The sequence below is a fragment of the Cyprinodon tularosa genome, unplaced genomic scaffold (genome assembly GCF_016077235.1).
Source record: "Cyprinodon tularosa strain WSP-4 unplaced genomic scaffold, ASM1607723v1 ctg1063, whole genome shotgun sequence".
Taxonomy (NCBI): Eukaryota; Metazoa; Chordata; class Actinopteri; order Cyprinodontiformes; family Cyprinodontidae; genus Cyprinodon; species Cyprinodon tularosa.
Window position 1 is genome coordinate 1 of NW_024037853.1, and position 19769 is coordinate 19769.

General features: G+C 40.3%; 1 protein-coding gene across 1 annotated transcript; it reads left to right on the forward strand.

Annotated features, from left to right (window-relative positions):
- The first annotated feature begins 13533 nt into the window (after nt 1–13533).
- Nucleotides 13534–16706, forward strand: LOC119785180 (sialic acid-binding Ig-like lectin 13). The gene is made up of 7 exons (XM_038287651.1): nt 13534–13618; nt 13808–14191; nt 14796–15098; nt 15175–15432; nt 15530–15602; nt 15851–15890; nt 15986–16706. The coding sequence occupies exons 1-7, from the start codon at nt 13534–13536 to the stop codon at nt 16193–16195; spliced, it is 1353 nt and encodes a 450-aa protein (XP_038143579.1). The 3' UTR covers nt 16196–16706.
- The last annotated feature ends 3063 nt before the right edge of the window (nt 16707–19769 follow it).

The following is a 19769-nucleotide window of genomic DNA, read 5'->3' on the forward strand; positions in this document are numbered from 1 at the left end:
AGCTTTTTCCGCTGGCTCTGTTGTCCTGCTTCCAGTCACGGGCGGAAACCCCAATTTTTTAAAGGGGGGAAGGGGATTTGTCCCCTTCAAAGTAAAGGCTGTAACGCCCCGGGGCCTCCTCACAGGGTTTTCTTTTCCTGGGAGCAAGTTATTTACTACTCTTAACTCAAACTCGTTTAAAACCATATAAAAAAGGACTATAAAAACAGGAGTAAAAAAGAAACAGAGTTTATTCTAATCAGGTCGTTACAGGACAGAGAAAAATGTTAGAGCTATACACAGTTTGTGGTCTCAAAAATCACCGTCCGCAAGCGTCCGGCAAAGTTTGGCCCCGATGAAGGTCATCCCCTTCTTCTTATACCTTGTGAGTCTATGTGTTGCATCATGTGGATGCTTAGCTGTCCGTATCAGAAACTGACACGCCATCCATGTCTGAACTCCATGCAGGTTCCCTCTCTGTTCAGGGTTACAGATACCGCACCCTCCTATCAGACCGGCTCCAAGATGTGCCCATATTCTGTGTACTCTTAGAGACACGAAGGCTGTCTTGATTAGATGACCTCCGTACACACCACGACATCCACAATGTGAAGGAAGGCCTTCTGCTCTGTCTAATCTGACTAACAAACTAACAGTGCACATGATGTATAAATAATAAAACCTAACAGTATTTTAAAAAGTGTATGATTAAGTCCTGTATGACCAAATCTTAACCTTGTTATCACTCTTTCATCCTTTCTATTTCTTCTTCCATTTCTTCTTTCTCCTACCATCTTCTGAATTTTATAAAACCATCTTCCTGTTTTATCTTCATCCCACCTTTTTTGCCAAATTTCCATAAGTTTCTCTTTAATAATACTCTTTCCTTCTGATTTACTTATTTTAACTATAAAACTAATAGAATGTTTAATTGCCCTTTTTGCCATTTTATCTGCCCTCTCGTTTCCTTCCACCCCAATATGTGCTGGAACCCACACAAATGTAACTATCAGCCCCATGTTTCGTATTCTGAACAGTGTATGATTTATTTCTAATAAAATGTCCATCCTACTATCTGTATTACTTGTCTGTCATGTAAATCAATGAGAGCTGTTCCACATCCTCCGCTCGTCACCGCCCACGTACGTCTTCTCCGTCCTTCACCGTCAAAATACGGAGCTGAGCTATTTTTTGCTCCCCTCCGGTCCGTCCAGATCAAGACCCGCTATTGCAATCGCACCAAACAGAAAAAAGAATGTAGAGAAGACCCGGTTTGTCAAATTAAATTATAGTAAAAACAGATCGGTATCTAGAAATTAGAGCATAGTTTGTATATATTCCCAAAAACTAAAACAATAAATTTAGATTTTATTTCCTGGCAAAACATTCAATTCGGTTTATCCATTAAAGAAAAAAAAATTTGGAATTTTTAATCAATATTCTAATAATTGTAACAAAGTATTATATCCATAAATGTCGCTATGCAAAATGCTCCCTCTCAATCTCTGCTCTCAAAAATGAACTTTCCCTTTTCAAAAGATGTCTGAGAAAGATGCAGAATTTAAATGCAATTAAATTGTTTGAGTTAATTGAAGAATTTCAGTTGGTAGTCCCCACTGATTAATTTACTTTAACTACTATTATTATTTTATTTATTTTTATTTATTTTATTTTATTTTATACTTTGTTCCAGCCTGTGCATTTAATTTTATTTTTCAAAAGCAGGAGTTGTGATATTTCTTATTGTATTGAAATATTTGTTATTGACTTGTTATTTGAGATTTTTATTGTTTTCTTATATATTCAATAACAAAAAAAAAAAAAAAGTGGAAATCTAAAAAAAAAAATTAACCATTACAGCCAACTGATTCTGATTAAAACTAATTTTTGAAGTAAATTATTTTGTGTATTTTTTTTACATAACATTTGCATACACAGTAATCTAGCGTACTTTAATTAAATAAATCAATTCAAGCTAAAATGTAAGAGTCTATAATTAGGCTATACTGAGCCTGATCTATTTCTACCATCTATTTGGGGGATATTTATTGCCACACTTTGGGCCACTTAAAACCAATTTAGCATGCTGACCTATGTCCTTATGACCACAGTGTACCAATCTTCTGATGGCTACTTCCAACAGGATAATGCGCCATGTTATAAAGTGAATCATCTCAGAATCATTTCTTGAAACTTTTCCACTTAAGTAATTGTGAATTGAGCATATTGACAGACAACATTTTATTTTTTTATCTTAAATGCAAATTTAAAAAAAAATAATTACTGCTCTAAGGGCCGGATTTATCAAGATCCAATTTTGCGTGCAGTAATTTGCGCTCGCAAAGTGGAATTTTGCGCGAGGGGCTGAACCATGGTTTGCGGGTGATTTAACAAGAGCGATTGCGTAACTGGTGGAAGGTGCAAAACTGTTGGAGACGCCCTATTTAAATGATGGTTTTGCGCGTTTTGTGGTTTGCGGCAAAGTAGTTTGTAGTCTGTACAAACTAGTGCATTAAGAAATTTAAATCTTACAGTGACCCCCAACAAAAAAAAATAAATAAGTATATATATATATATATATATATATATATATATATATATATATATATATATATATATATATATATATATATATATATATATATATATATATATATATATATATATATATATATATATATATATATTTATTTATTTATTTATAAATTGGCAACCTTTATTCCCTAAGGTGGTATGTGCTGCAGTAAAAAAAAACAAACAAAAAAAAAAACAGGTGTTTTGTATTGGCCTGTGACTGTGGATGAGATCCCCGCAGCATTTGGCACGTTGCTCCACAGGCGCAGGGGGAGAACCCCGACCCCGTCGGACAGCACTTCTGAAAAAACGAGATTGGGAGATCCCAGCTCTCGCTGCAACCGTACGCTGGAATGACCCAGATGCAAAAAAGTGCAATGTTGCAAGGAGTTTTGTGATATCTGTTATTGCGTGGGTCCTCCTTGTGGCTGGCTCCAAATCCATTCGGAGTTCCCCCAACAGCTCCAAAATGGCAATGCTAGATAAACGATATGTTTTGATGATCGTTTCCTCGTTCATTCCAAAAATATTCACACGGAGTGAAAAAATGCGTTCTCTGCGTCTCCTTGCTTCATTTCCATGTCTCCTTCTTGCGACAATAACCGCTGCCATGTGTGCGCAATTACGCATACAGACCATTTGCACCTTCTTTTGAAACGTGTTAAATATAGAGTCAGATACCGTTAGCAAAATTGCGTTCAAGTTTGATAAATCACTTTGCGAGTGCTAAATTAATATATTTACATGTTCTCCTCCCACAAGACGCACTTTAGCGTGTAAACGCCCCATATTGCATATTCATTGCAGAAAAAGTACTAAATGGATCACAGGCGCTATTTAGCACGTTTTAAAGATCAAATGCTTTTAGCACGCTGTTGATAGATCAGTTTGTACATTTTTTAGCGTGCGCAGTGAAATAGCTCACGTTTTAATACACGCAAACCTTTGATAAATCCGGCCCTAAATGTATTGCTCTGTCAGCTAAAGATCTGTTTTGGTCTCTATACTTTAATTAAATAAATCAATTCAAGCTAAAATGTAAGAGGCTATACCTGATCTCTTTGTATCAGAGATTTTCTTACCCAGGGTTGCAGGGGGGGGTAAACCCCCCCCCCCCCCCCTGCAACCCTGCATTTGCATTTGTATAGCTCACAGCATGTTCATTTACATGTTAAAGCCTCCCCTAGAATTCCATGGGGGGGAGGCATGGGGGGAACACTGCCTAAAAAATTCCACGTCAATTTCTGACAATTTACGGGACTTTTCGTCGAAGCCTGCAATTGGCCGTAAACTGCCGCTAACCTGAAGTTCCACGACAATCTACAGTGCCGTATATTGACGAAAATCCCACTTTTCATGCAGTGTATATAGTAAATTAAATCATTACTGTTAAATTGTATGTATTGTCCAATTGTTTATTTGAATTCTTATTCCGGATTAGTTGGAGACATACACTAGGCTATATCAGCCCCACCAAAAATATTTTTCACCAGCCGCCACTGTCGCACCCGTAGCTGTTTCAGAACCTGACTGAACAAATGTTATGAAAAATTAGTGCCTTGGTCAGACTGTATTACTTTAGGGATTCCAAACACCGAAAAGAACTGAGTGAGCGCACGTACAACTGACCTGGCTGTTATTGTACGTAACGGATAAGCTGCTGGATAACGTGTACTCTGGACCATCACAGTGAGCAGATATGATGACCCAGCCTTCGAGCGGGGTAACGGGCCCACGCAGTCGATTATCAAATGCTCAAATGGCTCAGATGCGGCAATAATTGGGCTCAGAGGGAACGGTTTCAAAACCTGATTGGGCTTGGAAATGACCTGGCAGACATGACACACCTTAACATAAGATGAAACGTCCTTCTTCAGACACTGCCAGAAAAAATGTCTCAGAACTCGGTCATACGTCTTACGTACACCAGATTGGCCAGACTCGTCATGAGCAACTTTTAACACTGCGGAGCGAAGTTTTTTTTTTTTTTTTTTTTTTTTTTTTTTTTTTTTTACAGTGTCCTGTCTGGCAAGGTGGCAATAAGAATAATTGTCTTGATGCCAAAAGGAGCCCAACAGATTTTACTTTCACAAGTGTAGCGGTATCGCAATTGCCATACCGCTCCACTTGTTTCATGTATATAAATTGCTTTATTATAATTATGCAGGGAGTTTTACAGTGCATATGGACACTGCAATGTAAGTAGAGCAGAAAAACAGAAGAAGAAGAAGGAAAAAGAAAAAGAAAAAAACAGGACAAAAGATGAAAGAAAGAGGAGATAGGAAGGAGACAATGACAAAACATTTTCAGTCTGCTTCAACACCTGTAACGAGATGGAGAAAAAAAAAAAAAAAAAAGAAAAAAGAACAGCACAACCAGAAAACATGGTACGAGATATACAATAAAGCAAACACCTTGAAACTATCACTAAAGTAATATTATTAAGTCTGACATGTACTCTGTGTTACCTGAAGATATGAATGTGGGGTTTCTGTTTGGAAGTGAATCTCTAAGTACCTGAAGCCTAGCACCTGTAGTTGTTTGTGAGGGTGAACTTGTGCATGTAAAGTTTTAACCATAGAAAAAAATGCTCAATAGTGGTTGTGGAGAGCCGGAGAGGCACACCCCCCAGAGCACTGAGTCCAGCGCCGGGAGACCCAAAGCCCCAGGCGCCCAAGGGGACCCCAGAAGCGAAGGCACCAAGGCGGGGCCAGCCCCGGAAATCAGACCCCACCAAGGCAGGAGGAGAGACAGCCACGAGGAAGCCCCCCAGCCACCGCCATGCCGGCGCCCCGGGGAGCCGCGGGGACGAGTCCGCGGGCCCCGCCGGCAGCCGGCCACCCCGAAGTAGGGCCGGGCGCCGAACACCAGCCCCCCCACGGCGCCGACCGAAACGCCCCAGCCCCACAGAGCACCGAAACACGCCCCGCCCCCCCGCACCAAGCCCCGGCGACCGGCCGCAACACCCACCGCGACCGCACCACCCAGGAAAACACTAAGACGGCCCCGCCCCCGGCCGGGGCCCATGCGCATCCGCCGCGAACCGGCCACGAGCGCCGCGGGACCCCCCCCAAAACGCCCCCCCGGCCAAAAGCGCAGCCCCACCCCACCAAGACCGATGCCAACAGCGCGCAACGAAACACACCGCGCACAGAATCAGCCCGAGAGCAGAAAAGCCGCCCGGCGCAAAACCGCAAGAGGAGCAGACCGCAGCCGGCGCAACCACCCCCCCCAGCAGCCCGAGGGGCAGCACAAAGCCAGAGCGGAGCGAACCGCGCCGCCCCCCCACCGGACGATGCCAAAGCAGCCCAGCCACGTCCGCCACCCCCCCCGCAGCCCGCACCAGGCCCCGACACGCGGCCAGAGCAGCTCCGCCGCCCCGGCCCCCCACCACGCGCCGGTCATAGCCACCCCAGGCCCACACCCGCCCCGCAGCCCCACCCGCCGCGATCAGTGGGAACAGAGCAGCCCCGCCATGCCTCCAGGAGGGAAAACCCACCCGAATACCCAGCCAGCGCAGCCAGCCCGCCCAGACCGGCCCCCCAACACTACCCCCGCCGGAGCCGCCCGGACCCCCACACACCAGCGGCGCGCCGCCAGCAGGACCCCCACCCAGCAGGCCCGCCTGCCCCCCGAGAAAACAGACATGCCAAACCCCCCAAAGAAAAAAAGAGAAAAAAAAAAAAAAAAAAAAAAAAGGGGCCCCCACAATGCGACAGCGGACACCAGACACCGACCCGCCCGCAACCGCTCCCCCCCACCGAGGAAGAGAGAAAAAAAAAAAAAAAAAAAAAAAAAAAAAAAAAAAAATAACAAATAAATAGGTAAATAAATAAATTAATTAATAATTACAATTAAAATAAATAGGCAAGAGGAGAAGTGCGAGCGGAAAAACCGGAGCCCAAAACAGGACCCAAGACCCGCACCCCACCATGCCGCGCAGCTCCCCCCCTCCCCGAACCGATACCACAGAACCGGCATAGGAAAGAAACACCGCCCAGGAACCGGCATCGTAGCGAAGGCACCGGCACCGACCCCGAAAATCCCCGAACAACACCCAGCCCCACCCCGAAGCGGATCCAGTCCCAGGCCCCAGGGATCCGAGGCCCCAAGGGCACCCCCACCCCCAGACAAAGCCCCAGCAAAGCCCCGGCCGGCCGGGGCCAGTGGAGAGGCCGCCAGGAATGAGCCAGCAGTACCCCGGGCATCCACCCCCAGCTCCACCAGTGCACCGGTGAGCCCCGACGCCAGCCAGCGGAGGGAGAGCAGGACGGGGGGAATGGGCTCCGCACTTAGCGGAGACTTGAGATGTATTTGGGAGAGGGTGCGGTTGAGACCCCAACCTGGGAAAGAAAAAAAAAAAAAAAAAAAAAAAAAAAAAAAAACACACCATCTCAATCATGCCTTCCCTCCCTAGTGCCCCCACTCGTACCACAGGAAAAAAAAAAAAAAATTGAATAAAATAATAATAATAATAAATAAAGAAAATAACAACGCAGACACACATTCACACATAACACTCACATCCAATAATACCAGGACCAAAAACCCGGTGACACCGGTGGTCGGTCCCGGGACTATCGGATGACCCCATAAGTGAACCTAAAATCCGGATGTGAGGGGAGGGGAGCGGCGACACCGCCACACCAACCCATCTCTTTCCTGCTTTAAGCCCGGCCCCCCACCCCGCACACGGACCGGACCACCCCCCGCAAGAGCCCCCCCCGGGACCGGGGCCCACCCATCCCGCGCCGGCCACCCAACCAGAACCGCCCCCCCCCCCCCGAAAAAAAAAAAAAAAAAAAAAAAAAAAAAAAAAAAAAAACCTTCAACCAGGCACTTCATGCCCCTCCATCCAACCTTCTTTGGGGAGAGCAGAGGTGACAGCCCCGCCACCAGCAGGCCACCTAGGCCCCGCAGCCAGCCCCAGCCAAAACCACGGACCAGGTGGCCCGCTCTTCCTCCAGGCCCCAGACTCCAGGCGGCAGCCGGAGAACAGGGGTGTGAGAAGACCCCGATCCTCACTGCGCCCGCTCGAATGTGGTGTTGTTGCGTGTTGCTCTCAGATGCAATTAAAACTGGGAGTACCAAGAGGGGGTGTCCGGCACACTCCACCCCCCCTCCAGGAGATAGACGGTGCCAGCACACCCTCCCCCTTCGACAACCCTCAACCCTCAATGTCTAGATGCGAGAGGGGATGGAGGAGGCCGACCGTGGTGAGGCCCATAAAATAAGCCCCCCCCCCGGTGGCCCTGACCCCCACCCCCCGAAAATTCCCTACATAGATGTGTGTTGTGAAAATGATGTAGATGGAAGTCTCTAAAATGCAAAATAAAATTGGGGTGGGGGACGTCATCAGAAGGTGTGGCCCTCCAGTAACGACCCCCTCCCCAAAAACCTACATGTGTGGCCGAGTGATGGAGCAGGCAGAGGGAGGATTTCGGGGATGGGGAGCAAAGGACTGGGGTGCCTGCTGCACTCCCAGGGAGCCAGCTCCCCCGCTGACTCCAATAGGCACCCCCGTTCCCCGAGAGCCCCCCCAGAGAAGGGGGCCCCACCAGTTTCACCACCATAGCCCGGGGGCACGGGACCGGCAGCAGGACCCACCAGCCAGCCGGGCACGGAGCCGACTCCACCACCCCCCCCCCGTCCTGTCCATCCAAAAAAATAATAATAATAAAAAAAAATAAATAAATAAATAAGTAGATAAATAAATAAAATAAAAATAAACAAATAAATAAATAAATTAAAAAAAAAAAAAAAAAAAAAAAAAAAAAAAAAGTTTAATGGGAACCACCATCTGAAACACCGGTTCCCCCACAAAATCAGCATGTGGTAACCATTTCCTCACCAACAACCAGTGTTGGAAAAGTTCTCTTTCTACGTGAACTAGTTCAAAGTTCAGTTCACACATTTTAAAATGAACTAGTTCAGTTCATAGTTCATAATTCAAAACCAAAAAATGAACTAGTTCATAGTTCTTTTTTTTTTTTCTTCCATATATTGCTCAATTACACCATAGCCTACTGTAGAACCACAGACAGCAATAATTTTATCAGTTGTAACTCTGAAACTGTGCGTCAGATTTCATCTTCATATCCAGTTTTGAATCCTTATCCAACCAGGGTTTACGTTAGCATTGAGGGGACAGATTTCCCCATTGTTGCTTTAACGCTTTGTTGCTGTCCATTCACTTCACACTAGTAGCAGCTGCAGCTTTCACCCCTACAGTATATTCTCAAAAACATCAGGAAAAATGTGCTGCTTGAATGGTCTTTTTTATGAGTAATTATTAAAAGAAAAATAGGAAAGTAGTCTTTAAGGTGCAAATGTTTTTTTTTTATTTTAATAATTTTTTCCATTTGAAATTCCATTTCAATACATACTAAAAAGGAATACTGGAATCCTGGAAAATTATACCAGGCAGGTTTAACAAACAAGTTACATGAATATTAAAACCGTCAAGAACAGGGGTCTTCTATGTTTTCCAGACCAAGGACCCCCAAACTGATGGCGAGATGGAGCGGGGACCCCCTAACTATATATATTGTATGAAATTGTGTCCTATAGTCACTCTATTACAGATGGAGTAATGTAAAGAAATTAATTTCTCCCTTGGATTATTAAAGTTTTTCTGATTCTGATTCCTGGTTGTTGTGAAGGAAACGGTGCCCAGCTTGAAAGAGCTCCTGTGTGTCGCTGAATGTGTGCATTGATGACTGAAAGACATAATTTGTCTCCATTTTCTGTTTACTACAGTGTGTTGATTTCATGTTAATGAGTATTTAAAGACATTTCAATTAGTTGGGGAAAAAATTGCAACTTTTATTTTCATTTTGTATACAAAATAAAATTTTGTTTTGTACAATGACATTTCCACTCTTTAAAGTGCAGCTATGATAAAATCTGAACAGTGTGGGAGAAAAAAAAAACATGGGGCAAAAAACACATTGATATGAAAGTTCAGAGCATTATGGTGCAAATATGCAGTGGTGTTAGTGTGATGCAGAGTCTGTCACAAATCTAGCCTTTATGGAAGAAAGCCATTTCTTAAAGATATCCATATTTTTTTTTTTTTTAGTTTTCCACAAGCCACTTGGGAGACACAGCAAACGTGGGAGAAGGTGCTCTGTTCAGATGAAACCAAAATCTAACTTTTTTGCACCAACACGAAATGTTCGGTTTGTTCTAAAAGCAATGCTGCTAATAACTCTCAACACACCATCCCCACTGTTAAACATGGTGGTGGCAGCATCATGGTTTTAACCTGCTTTTCTTACTTTCACAAGGCACTGCATTCCTCATCACAGAAGTATTTCAGTCATGTTTTCTTTTATTTATTTATTTTTCTCTGTTCTTTGTGTTTTAGTTTTATTAGCATGTTATTGGCCACCTAATTACTGCACAGGAGTTTTGAATATCTGTTCCAGCTTTTGTCCCAAAAAATTTTGGATAGCTTCCTGTTTTGATCTTTAATTTTATATTTTTTTCTACATTCATACTGTATTAATGCTCAGTGTGTCTCTTACTGTTTTTAAAAGTTTTTTTGTATCTGGTTCCTTGGCGCATTTATCTTTTAAGCTTTATTAATTTGACTTTATTGATCTCACAGTGGAGAAATTTACTCTACTACGCTACTTAAGTGAGTTCCCCAAATAACAATGCAATTTCATTAAAAGCACTTACTGGTAAGTAAAGAAAAAAAAAAACATTCCTTTATTGCCTAATGTACACAAGATACAGAAGAATTAGATGATCTCAACAAAGTAACGCAGGATCAGGCATAATGGACCTTAAGGAGACAAGGAGGGCACCTAACCATAATCAAAGGATCTATTTTTTCTGTCTGTCAATCAAATAAAGGTTCAGGGTCACAGCAGGAACTGTTTCTTTCTGTAGCCATCAAAAGGCCAGAAGAGGAGGCCCACCTAAACAGGTCACCAGTTTATCACAGGATCAACCATATGTCTATACTTTTATTATTATCTGAACATCTCTTTGGTAAATATTCCACAGGAGGAAGGTCACACTCTTGCATGTTCAGAGCTAAAATCTTCATCAAGTAAACATGATTTCATGAATCACAGTTTGAATGACATTAAAACAATGCTTTGAGAGAGTTCCTTTCCCTGTTGATAAGTTTTAGCCTAATTTAAAATGTTTACTTGTTGTTTACTGATATGTTTCAGCTTTTTACAAACTAAACTCAATTGGCAGCATCTATACTTTAGAGGTTATGTCATGATTCCTTAAACATTAGAGGAAGTTTTAAAATAATAAAAAGAAGTTTGTTTGTTGTGTTCTGACTTCTCTTAGAGATGGTAACAAATCACTAGAGCTGTTTCTTATTCAGACTAGAAGCATGTTTACCATCTTTGTATGTGAATATCTGTTTTATATATAAAAAAAAACCTATATTTGTTTAAAAGGGATTTAAAAAACAGAAATTATAAATCAGGTGCAAAATATGATTTTCTTCTGTATTTCAAATAATATCTGTCAAACAATTATGTTGTAGTTGTTAAAATTGTTTCTATCTTTGGATCCATAATAGTTTAGGTGTCTCTCTTTCACAGTGCAAAACCTGGACATTTAATGGTTTTTATTTTGATTGAACAATTATTTTCTTTTTTGCAAGGTATTTGTTTTGTGGAACCCAAACACCGAACCCCGAACACAGATCAGGACGATATATGCCAGTGTGTATGAGTAATGTTCTGCATTAATGTTCTGCTCTGTGTTTAGTGTGACTCAGCCTGAGATGCATTCACACCTCACTAGAGATGAGGTCATGATGAGCATTTTTGGTATTTAGAACAGAAATGTGGAAGGACAGATGATGGTAGATTTTGCAAAGAGGATGTGAATACATCTAGTGAATACTTCTCTTCAGTAGAAGTAGGACCAGAATGAGTTACAAGAGCTGATATAGAAGCACGTTGATGGATTACATCTTATGTATATGATATAAAATAATGCTCTGAACTTCCATATCAATGTGCTTTTTTGCACAATGTTTTTTCTTTTTTTTCTCCCACACTATTTACATTCTATCACTGCTGCACTTTATGGAATGGAAATGTTCATTTCACTGATAAGCTGCTTCTCATTTACCGTCTAAAAAATGTACAAAACAAAATTGTATTTTGTATACACTGTATACAAAATGGATCAATATTGGGGATGGATCAATCTTTAATGAGCTTTTGATGGAACAAAGCTTTGTCTGTGTTGTGCTTCTGCATGCAACATCACTACCTTACCCAGTCATTGACCATCTAACACAGTAGGTATTGACAGAAAGTTCATATTTTTAAATGTGAACATAAGAATAGAGCAAAGAGCAAACTTCCTCTTTGCTCTATCGGCATGTGTACTTGGCTTATTGCTGTTTCACTTCACTTTATTTGCCTGATTTGTGCCATTAGCATCATTGACCATCAATTCACTCCTGAATGTATCTTTAAATTGGAAAAAAATATATAAATCATTTTAATCTCTGCGGTTAGTGTGTACTCACCTTAATAAAGAAAGCATTTCTGAGAGGGCATACAGTGAATTTGAATATGTCAGCTGACTCTGAACTGAATTTTCCACCAGGCTGGGTTTTTTATTTTTATTTATTTGTTTATTTGACAGGGACAGTACAATTAAACATTGCAACCAAACAGGTGGCCGATGTCCAAGTACATAAGGCTTGTAGCCATGGGCTAATTTGCAGCCTTCGTCCCTGGTTAGGCTTTTAAAAGGTGTTAGCATTGAGGGGGAGGGAGGTTAATAACGACACACAAATGCATAAAAACACACAAAAAAAAACAAAAAAAAAAACAAGAGAAGTTAAAACAAAAATGTACAGTACAAGCCAGTTTAGTGGTCACACTCTTGTTTGTCTTTGAGCCATTTTTTCAATCTTGTGGAGAAAAGTCGAATATCAGTCTGTGACTTGAGCTCCAGAGGCAAAGAGTTCCAGAGATGTGATGCTTTCACTGAGAAGGCAGACTGACCCATAGACGTCCGACATCTTTTAATCCTGCAGTTCCCCATAGCTCCAGCTCTTGTCCTGATTCCTTCATTTGCATACTTTAAAACAAATTTACAGATTACCTCAGGGGCAAGACCATTAAGGCATTTAAAAATAGCTTTTAAAAATGAGAAATTTATAAAATTTTCAAACGTCATCATATTGTGTTTTTTTTTTTTTATATCAGACCGATTCTGTCACAGCATAAAGTAGTTTCTAAAGAGATCAAATCCAAAGAGCAGATTAAACAATAGAACATTTTCCTGGTGTAGTTGGAGCTTTAAGTGTTACACACGTTACAAGAATGAGCATCAAATTTAGTGAAATTAGATTGATTAGAGTTTCATAAAGAAATGTTCAGATACGAACTGATAGCTGCACAAAGTGCAGAAAAAAAGCTGAAGTGAAAAGAAGAAGCTGGGTTATTTCTACAGTAAAAAACAGCGCTGAGTTTTATGCGAAAAATGGCAGCTGGCTGTATTTTCTATGTATTGCTAGTTTTTTACTGTTTTTTGTGATCAAACTCATTGATTCTTATAACTAAATGTAAATAAGAAACTATCACATAGATAACTTTTTGTTTGAGCACTCTATTAGATGACTTCATTTGTCAAATCAGTTTGATAGAGCTAACTTCCTCTTTCACAGAAGAAGAGGATGGAGACTCCTTTAAGTAACACATCTGGTCATAAAGAAGGTGGCTGTTTAATCTGCTGCTGATCGGCTGATCTAAATAGGTCAACTGGTTCTAAACCTAAACTGTTTTTGACTTAACTGCAGATATTTTTGGTAAGTTTACATTTCTAACTAATCATTTAACCAAGTATTTCCGTATTCTCTTTAGTAAATACGTTAAAATGTCTACAGTACCTTCAAAGCTACTTTTGCTATAAGATGAACCTCTATATTCAGACGTAGCATTTAAAGTCAGCAAATATTTTTTTTTTCTTGTTTGACTAATGAAGAAGAATCATCTGAATCTGATGGCAGCTCTTTCTGAGAACCTGCTGACAGTCAACATGTTACTGATTGTCTTCTTTCCAGGTGAGCTGTTTGTTCACTTCATTTCATTAGAGACCTCAAGTGAATCATTTCTAGTCTGAAATGTTAGATCCTGATGTTATTTAAAGGATCCACAATAAGCTGCAGCTGAACTGGAGTTTGTGGACCATGAAGATTCTCTGCAGGCAGATTTTGCTCCACATCATGTTCATCATTTGTCTGTTTTTACAGCTACTTTTGCTGATTGTGGTGATAAAAACCCAAACCTCAGAATCACTACACCAAAGAAGATTGAAGCTCTGAATGGATCTTATTTGGAAATCCCATGTATCTATAATACAGAGAATACCAGCTATAACAGCAGCAGAACTATCTATGGAGTTTGGATGAAAGGTGGTACCAATTTTGTCTCTGATCCAAAGATAGTTATTTTCAACAGCAGTGGGTCAGTTAACACCTATTCACTGAATATTACTGGAAACCTGAGAGAGAAAAACTGCACCACTCTGTTTCCTGATGTAAAGACCAGTTATGCAGACAGATACTTCTTCAGGATTGAGAACGAGCCGTTTAAAGCAACAGCTTGTGGTGATCCTCTCAGTATAACAGTTAAAGGTAATAGAGCTTCAATATTTAAGTATGATGTTAATGTTTAGTAAAATTGAGTAATTTACTGTTTTTGTTTTAAATTTATTTATGTATTTCTGTTTGGAACAATGTTTATTTCTTGGCTTCTGCTGTATATCTTATGGTAGCTGTAATATTAGAAACATTAGCTGGTTTCCTGTTTTAAAAATTAAAACTTTATCTATCAATGATCACATCATACACAGTCAATTTGGAATTTAATTATGTTAATGCTGTTTAATTATTGATAGAATGGAATTATGGTTTTGGCTTTTTGCGTCACAGCATTTTGTGATGAAGGTATGGAAAAGTGCTAAATAACTAGTTTTGCGTAGTTTAAGTCAACATTAAAGAAATTGGATAAAACAACTATTTTCTTTCCTAATCTTCTGCTTTCTGTACTACACTAAGCATTATTCCATGAGAATGACGGACTTTACAAATTAAGATAATTCATTAAATATTTGAAAGTCATTTATAGAATTTTTTTTCTCCAATTAATGCTTTATACATGATAAATTATTCTATTAGAAGAATTCATATATTCATATAATTTTTTTGTGTGAAATGTGTGTCTGATCTAAACTTCCAGATTCTCCTTGGAGTCCCAGCATTAATATCCCTGTTGGTGATCTGAAGGAGCATCAGTCTGTCACTATAAGCTGCTCAGCTGTGACTCCCTGTCCACACTCACCTCCTGAACTCACCTGGAATCTCCAACAAGACTCTGAGAGACAAACAGAGAAAAACGCAGATGGAACCTTTACAACTAAAATCCAGGAGACCATCACTCTGTCAGACACACATGATGGATACAACATCAGCTGTTCTGCCAGATATCCTGTGAATGGAGGAAGCAAGACAGCAGAGACAGAAGTGACTCTCAGTGTTTCATGTTAGTGATCCTGTCAGCACGTCATGGTTCAGCTGTTTCTGATCAATAAAGTTAATGTGTGTCCCATTTTCCTCAGATGCTCCTAAAGACACCTCAGCATCCATCAGTCCATCAGGTTTGGTGTCAGCAGGTAGCTGGGTGGAGCTGAGCTGCTCCAGCAGAGCCAAGCCTCCTGCCAGCTTCACCTGGTTCAGGAACAGCAAACATGGAGCCATTAATGTATCTGTGGGGCAGGTTTACAGCTTCAATGTTACTGAGGGAGGAGAGTATTACTGTGAGGCTACAAATGATCTGGGGAATCAGAGATCAGCAGTGATTCTACTTAATACTGAAGGTGGCAAAAATCCACTTATTAATTTTTTTCAAATTTAAATATAGTCTTAAGTTGTTGTTATTTTGTCACTGTTTAACTTTTCTTTTCTCTGCTTTAGCAAAAGGTTATCTTTTCTTGGTCACAGTTGCAATTGGAGACTTTTTGTTCGTCTGTCTGGTTCTTTCTGTCTGGTAAGTGTCAGACATTAACATACTGAACTAAATTCAGTCAATGATTTTGAGGTTTTTATTAACCCTCCAGATAAACATCTGAACCAGCTCCTTATTAAGGTTGTGTTCAGCTGATTCTTGTTCTGGTTGTTTTGATGTTAATCCTCTCATGTCTGTTTCGGCTCATTCTTGACTCTCTCAGTCTGGATCTTTCTGTTTTTTTCTGAATCAAAGCAGATTTATTCTGACAGATCTCAAATGTCTTCCAGGTGCCTTAAGACCAAATGTCCAACTCCAGATCAGACCCAGGTGAGGAAATGTTCTGTGAGCGTCACTGAAATAAGTTTTCCTCTGCAAGCTGAGACAGTATTTTGCTGAACAAGAACATTTTTATTTTCCCACAGAGTCAAACATGTCAGGAGGTTTCTGATCAAATTGCAGCCAATGAAACAGAGGAAGAACTTCATTATGGAGACATTACTGTCCTCCAGAGGCGGCCTGAAGCTTCCTCTGTCTCAGTGCAGGACGATGGACAGCAGGAGACAGAGTACGCTCAGGTTCAAGTGTCTACTGACCATCCAGAGGATCTCTATGCACAAGTGAAGAAGAAATAACTTCTGACACTGATCTGGAATTAAATAAGGGATTTTAACTATGGAAATGTTATGAATATATGTTAAGTTTCTTGTCACACTTTATTGACAGGAAAATCTCAATCCTCTTAGATATTCATCCCTTATGATTTACAGTTTATCCACAACTTAGAATAGCTTGATGGATAATAAAAAATTATGCATGATCATGTTATTTTATTTCAGCTCTTGATGCTTTGTAAAGTTAAACCAATCTTAACTTAGCATGTTTCATATGAAGATGAAGTTGTACCTTATTGTGGTTGGTGGTAGAGATTCACTGACCAGGACTGTGTTTTAGATTTCTTTGCATTTGTAAAGCTTTGAGGTTACTGCAGCAATTTTAGTTCAGTATGATTTCTCTTCAATACTTTCTTTTTATATTATTTCAACTCGGAGTAAATTTTATTTCAACATTTTCTCTAATCCTTTGACAATTAGATTTATTTTCTTAATATATAAGAATTTCATATATAATAGAAATGCTGAAATATAATACATTTATTTGACTTTTTTTGATTATCTTGTAATTTTACGACTTTTTTTCTCTACTTATGGGTCTGTTCTCTGTTTGCTCATAAGACTTCCTATTTTGAATAAAAGAGCTCGAAATAATGTCCTGCTGGTAGTTTTAATTTTTTTTAACATGACTTCCACAAAGAAGACAGAAAATGATGAAACTGTTTCTAAAATGTGTAAAAAAAAAACTTTAGACAGTAATGTTAGTTAGTAACTTAGTTGATCAAAGAGGAGCAGCAGAAGAATTCTTGTCAGACCCATTAACACAGGGCATAAAAGAAGAGATACAAAGCTATTAAAAGAGAAATATATGAATGATCACCTACCATGAGCATTCATTTATTAATTATGTAAGGAGCAGAGATGGTGTGTGTGGGATAGCAGTTGCTGATCAATCATTCAAATAAATAAAATCACTGATTTTACACAATCTAATCATAATTAACAGCATTAGCATTTTTACATAAAATAAAATGGCAAAGCCAGTCTCTGTGAAAAAGCTTTGATCCTTTTCTCTGAAATGAAAAATATACTGTCAACCTTTTTAATTTCAATGGCAGGCAGGTAAAGCTGAAGGGGATAGAACTGAGCAGCTTGTTGTCTCTTTTGCATTAATATTTATCTCTGTATCTGGTGTCCTGAATGAACAGCTGATATAGCACAAGTATTTGGCCTAATCTTTTCAACCATTTGCCACATTTCAGACCTCAAACATTGTAAAAATTGTAATTCTTTGTGAGGAATGAACCACTAGTGGGACACTTCAATCTGAAAACTCATCTAAAGAAAAAAGACAATTGCCAAATTTATTGATACAATTCATTTGTCTTTGGCGCTCAGACGTCGGAAGGAAACATTAGTGCTAAATTTTGATAGATATGCATGAGCAGGTGCAAAGAATAGGGCTGTTTCCCCCCAGGCCTGAAACTGGTGGTGGAGTGAAAACAGATGAAGTTGGTTAGTCTGTAAACTGCTGGTTAGCGAGACGGTATGCTGATCTTTATGGGTCGATCCAGTGCCATGAGCTGATACTAGAGCTTCACTCAGGAAGATGGATGTCCAGTTGGATAACACAGGTTGAGAGAACCTGTGCATGATGAGCAAACATGAAGTGACAGTGGAGAGGAAAAACTCCACATTGGGAAGAAACCTCTGGCAGAGCCAGGCTCAACATGGTGGTCTTCTGCCGGACCGGGTAAGATGAGACAGGGAAGGCAGTAGGAGTCCGGGGGGAATGGCACTCTGATGAAGCTTTAGCTATGATGGTGGAGGAGGGGCTGGAGGTGGGTTGAAACGGTGTCATCTGAATGAAGTCACAGCACATCGCCGCCTGCACACAGGAACGGACAGGTGCGTATCTGAGGCCTTTTAAGATGATTTTTTTTATGCTCAATGGCTTTCGTTGAGGTGTGGTTCAAAGCTGATTGGCTGTGTTGCAGGTGAATGTATGAAAAGCCATGAGTTTCTTCAGTTTAAATCTGCCTAGGCTCCATAATCATGAAGTGGAACGAAATTAATTGGATATTTAAAAATGTTTTAACAAATAAAAAACCTGAAGAGTGGGGTGTGCAAACTTAATTGTCCCCTTTCTTTTCAGTGCAGCAAACACTCTCCAGGAGTTCAGTGAGGATCTCAACTCCTGGAATTCAGAAAAAGTTAATTATATTTTTTATTATAATGAAAAAGTTCATTATATTTTTCATTCATGTACACTCAGCACCCCATCTTGACAGAAATCAACAAAAATGTAGAATCTTTCAATTGAAAAAATAAATTGAAATATCACATTGTCATAAATATTCAGACCCTTTGCTAAGTATTCAGTAAAAGCACTCTTAGGTCTAGTACAGCCATAAGTCTTTATGGGAATGAAACAGTAGATTTTTCACAACTGGATTTGGGGATCGTCTGCCATTCATCCTTGTAGATCCTCTCTAGGTATTTCAGGTTGGATGGTGAGCATTGGTGGACAGCAAGGGTGTAACTTTGTGTTGACAGTTGGTGGGGACGGCTCATAAGGAAAGGGAGCTACCTGCGCGACGCCTTTTTTTTTTTTGTTGGAAAGGATAAAGCCAAAAAAATGCGAATAACATTTATCAATTTAATGCTTACAGTTGAAAACATACCTGTTACAATATTCACTTATATATTTTGTGCAAAAAATATCACATAAATCTAAACAGACAGTACAAATCAAAGAATTCAAATAAATATATCAATTTTGTAGAACATTTATTGACAGTCAATTTTGGGTCACTTTTTAAAATTAATTTACTTTCTCCGTCTTTCTGTCAAGAACATCCACCAGCAGGGTATCCAGTGGAGGATTTACCATTAGGCAATACTAGGAAGTTGCCTAGGGCCCCAAGTTCCTGGGGGCCCCATAAAACTCTGTTTCCATGTATGGTTAATACAACTAATCCTTATTTGTGCTCATTAATTATGTTTTTGATAAAAATCCTTTGGCTAAAATGCCATCAGAACGCTGATAAATAGAGAGGAAAAAGGGACACGAAGAGAGGGACAAAACCTAGAACAAATAATGGATGTCTATTCTATTAACATTTCTCTATCTGTAGAATGGGTCTGTTTTATGGGTTTACTTCTCAGGGGGCCCCCTGCCTGTCTTTGCCTAGGGCCCCAAATTTCCTAAATCCGCCCCTGAGGATATCAATACTGATTTGATAGAATCTGGGAGAGCGGACTATGTTCAACCATCCATTTTCTTTAACCTTATCCCTCAGTGAGATCAGGAGGTGCTGATATCTCTAGCCACGTTCTGGGTGAGAGGTGGGATCACCCTGGACAGGTCACCAGTCTGTCGCAGTATGTTCAACCAGCTTAAAAGTAATCTGTAATCAGATTTATTATTTGCACTTTTACTAAGTGAACTTTCTAACTCCCTTAAATCTGAAATTCCAATGCCAAAATTGTTTAAATCTTTTATCTTTGGACCCCCTGCAGATTGACGTCACACCTGCAAGATCCTATCCTTACCTTCCTGCTAGATTGCAAAAAGCAGCTTGCTCACGGGTTG

Excerpts from the sequence above, each read along its gene's own strand:
- LOC119785180 (XM_038287651.1), top strand. The coding sequence starts at position 13,534 with ATGAAGAAGAATCATCTGAATCTGATGGCAGCTCTTTCTGAGAACCTG. Across the intron at positions 13,619-13,807 it reads ACTGATTGTCTTCTTTCCAG|CTACTTTTGCTGATTGTGGT; the intron begins GTGAGCTGTTTG and ends CTGTTTTTACAG. Across the intron at positions 15,099-15,174 it reads AGTGACTCTCAGTGTTTCAT|ATGCTCCTAAAGACACCTCA; the intron begins GTTAGTGATCCT and ends CATTTTCCTCAG.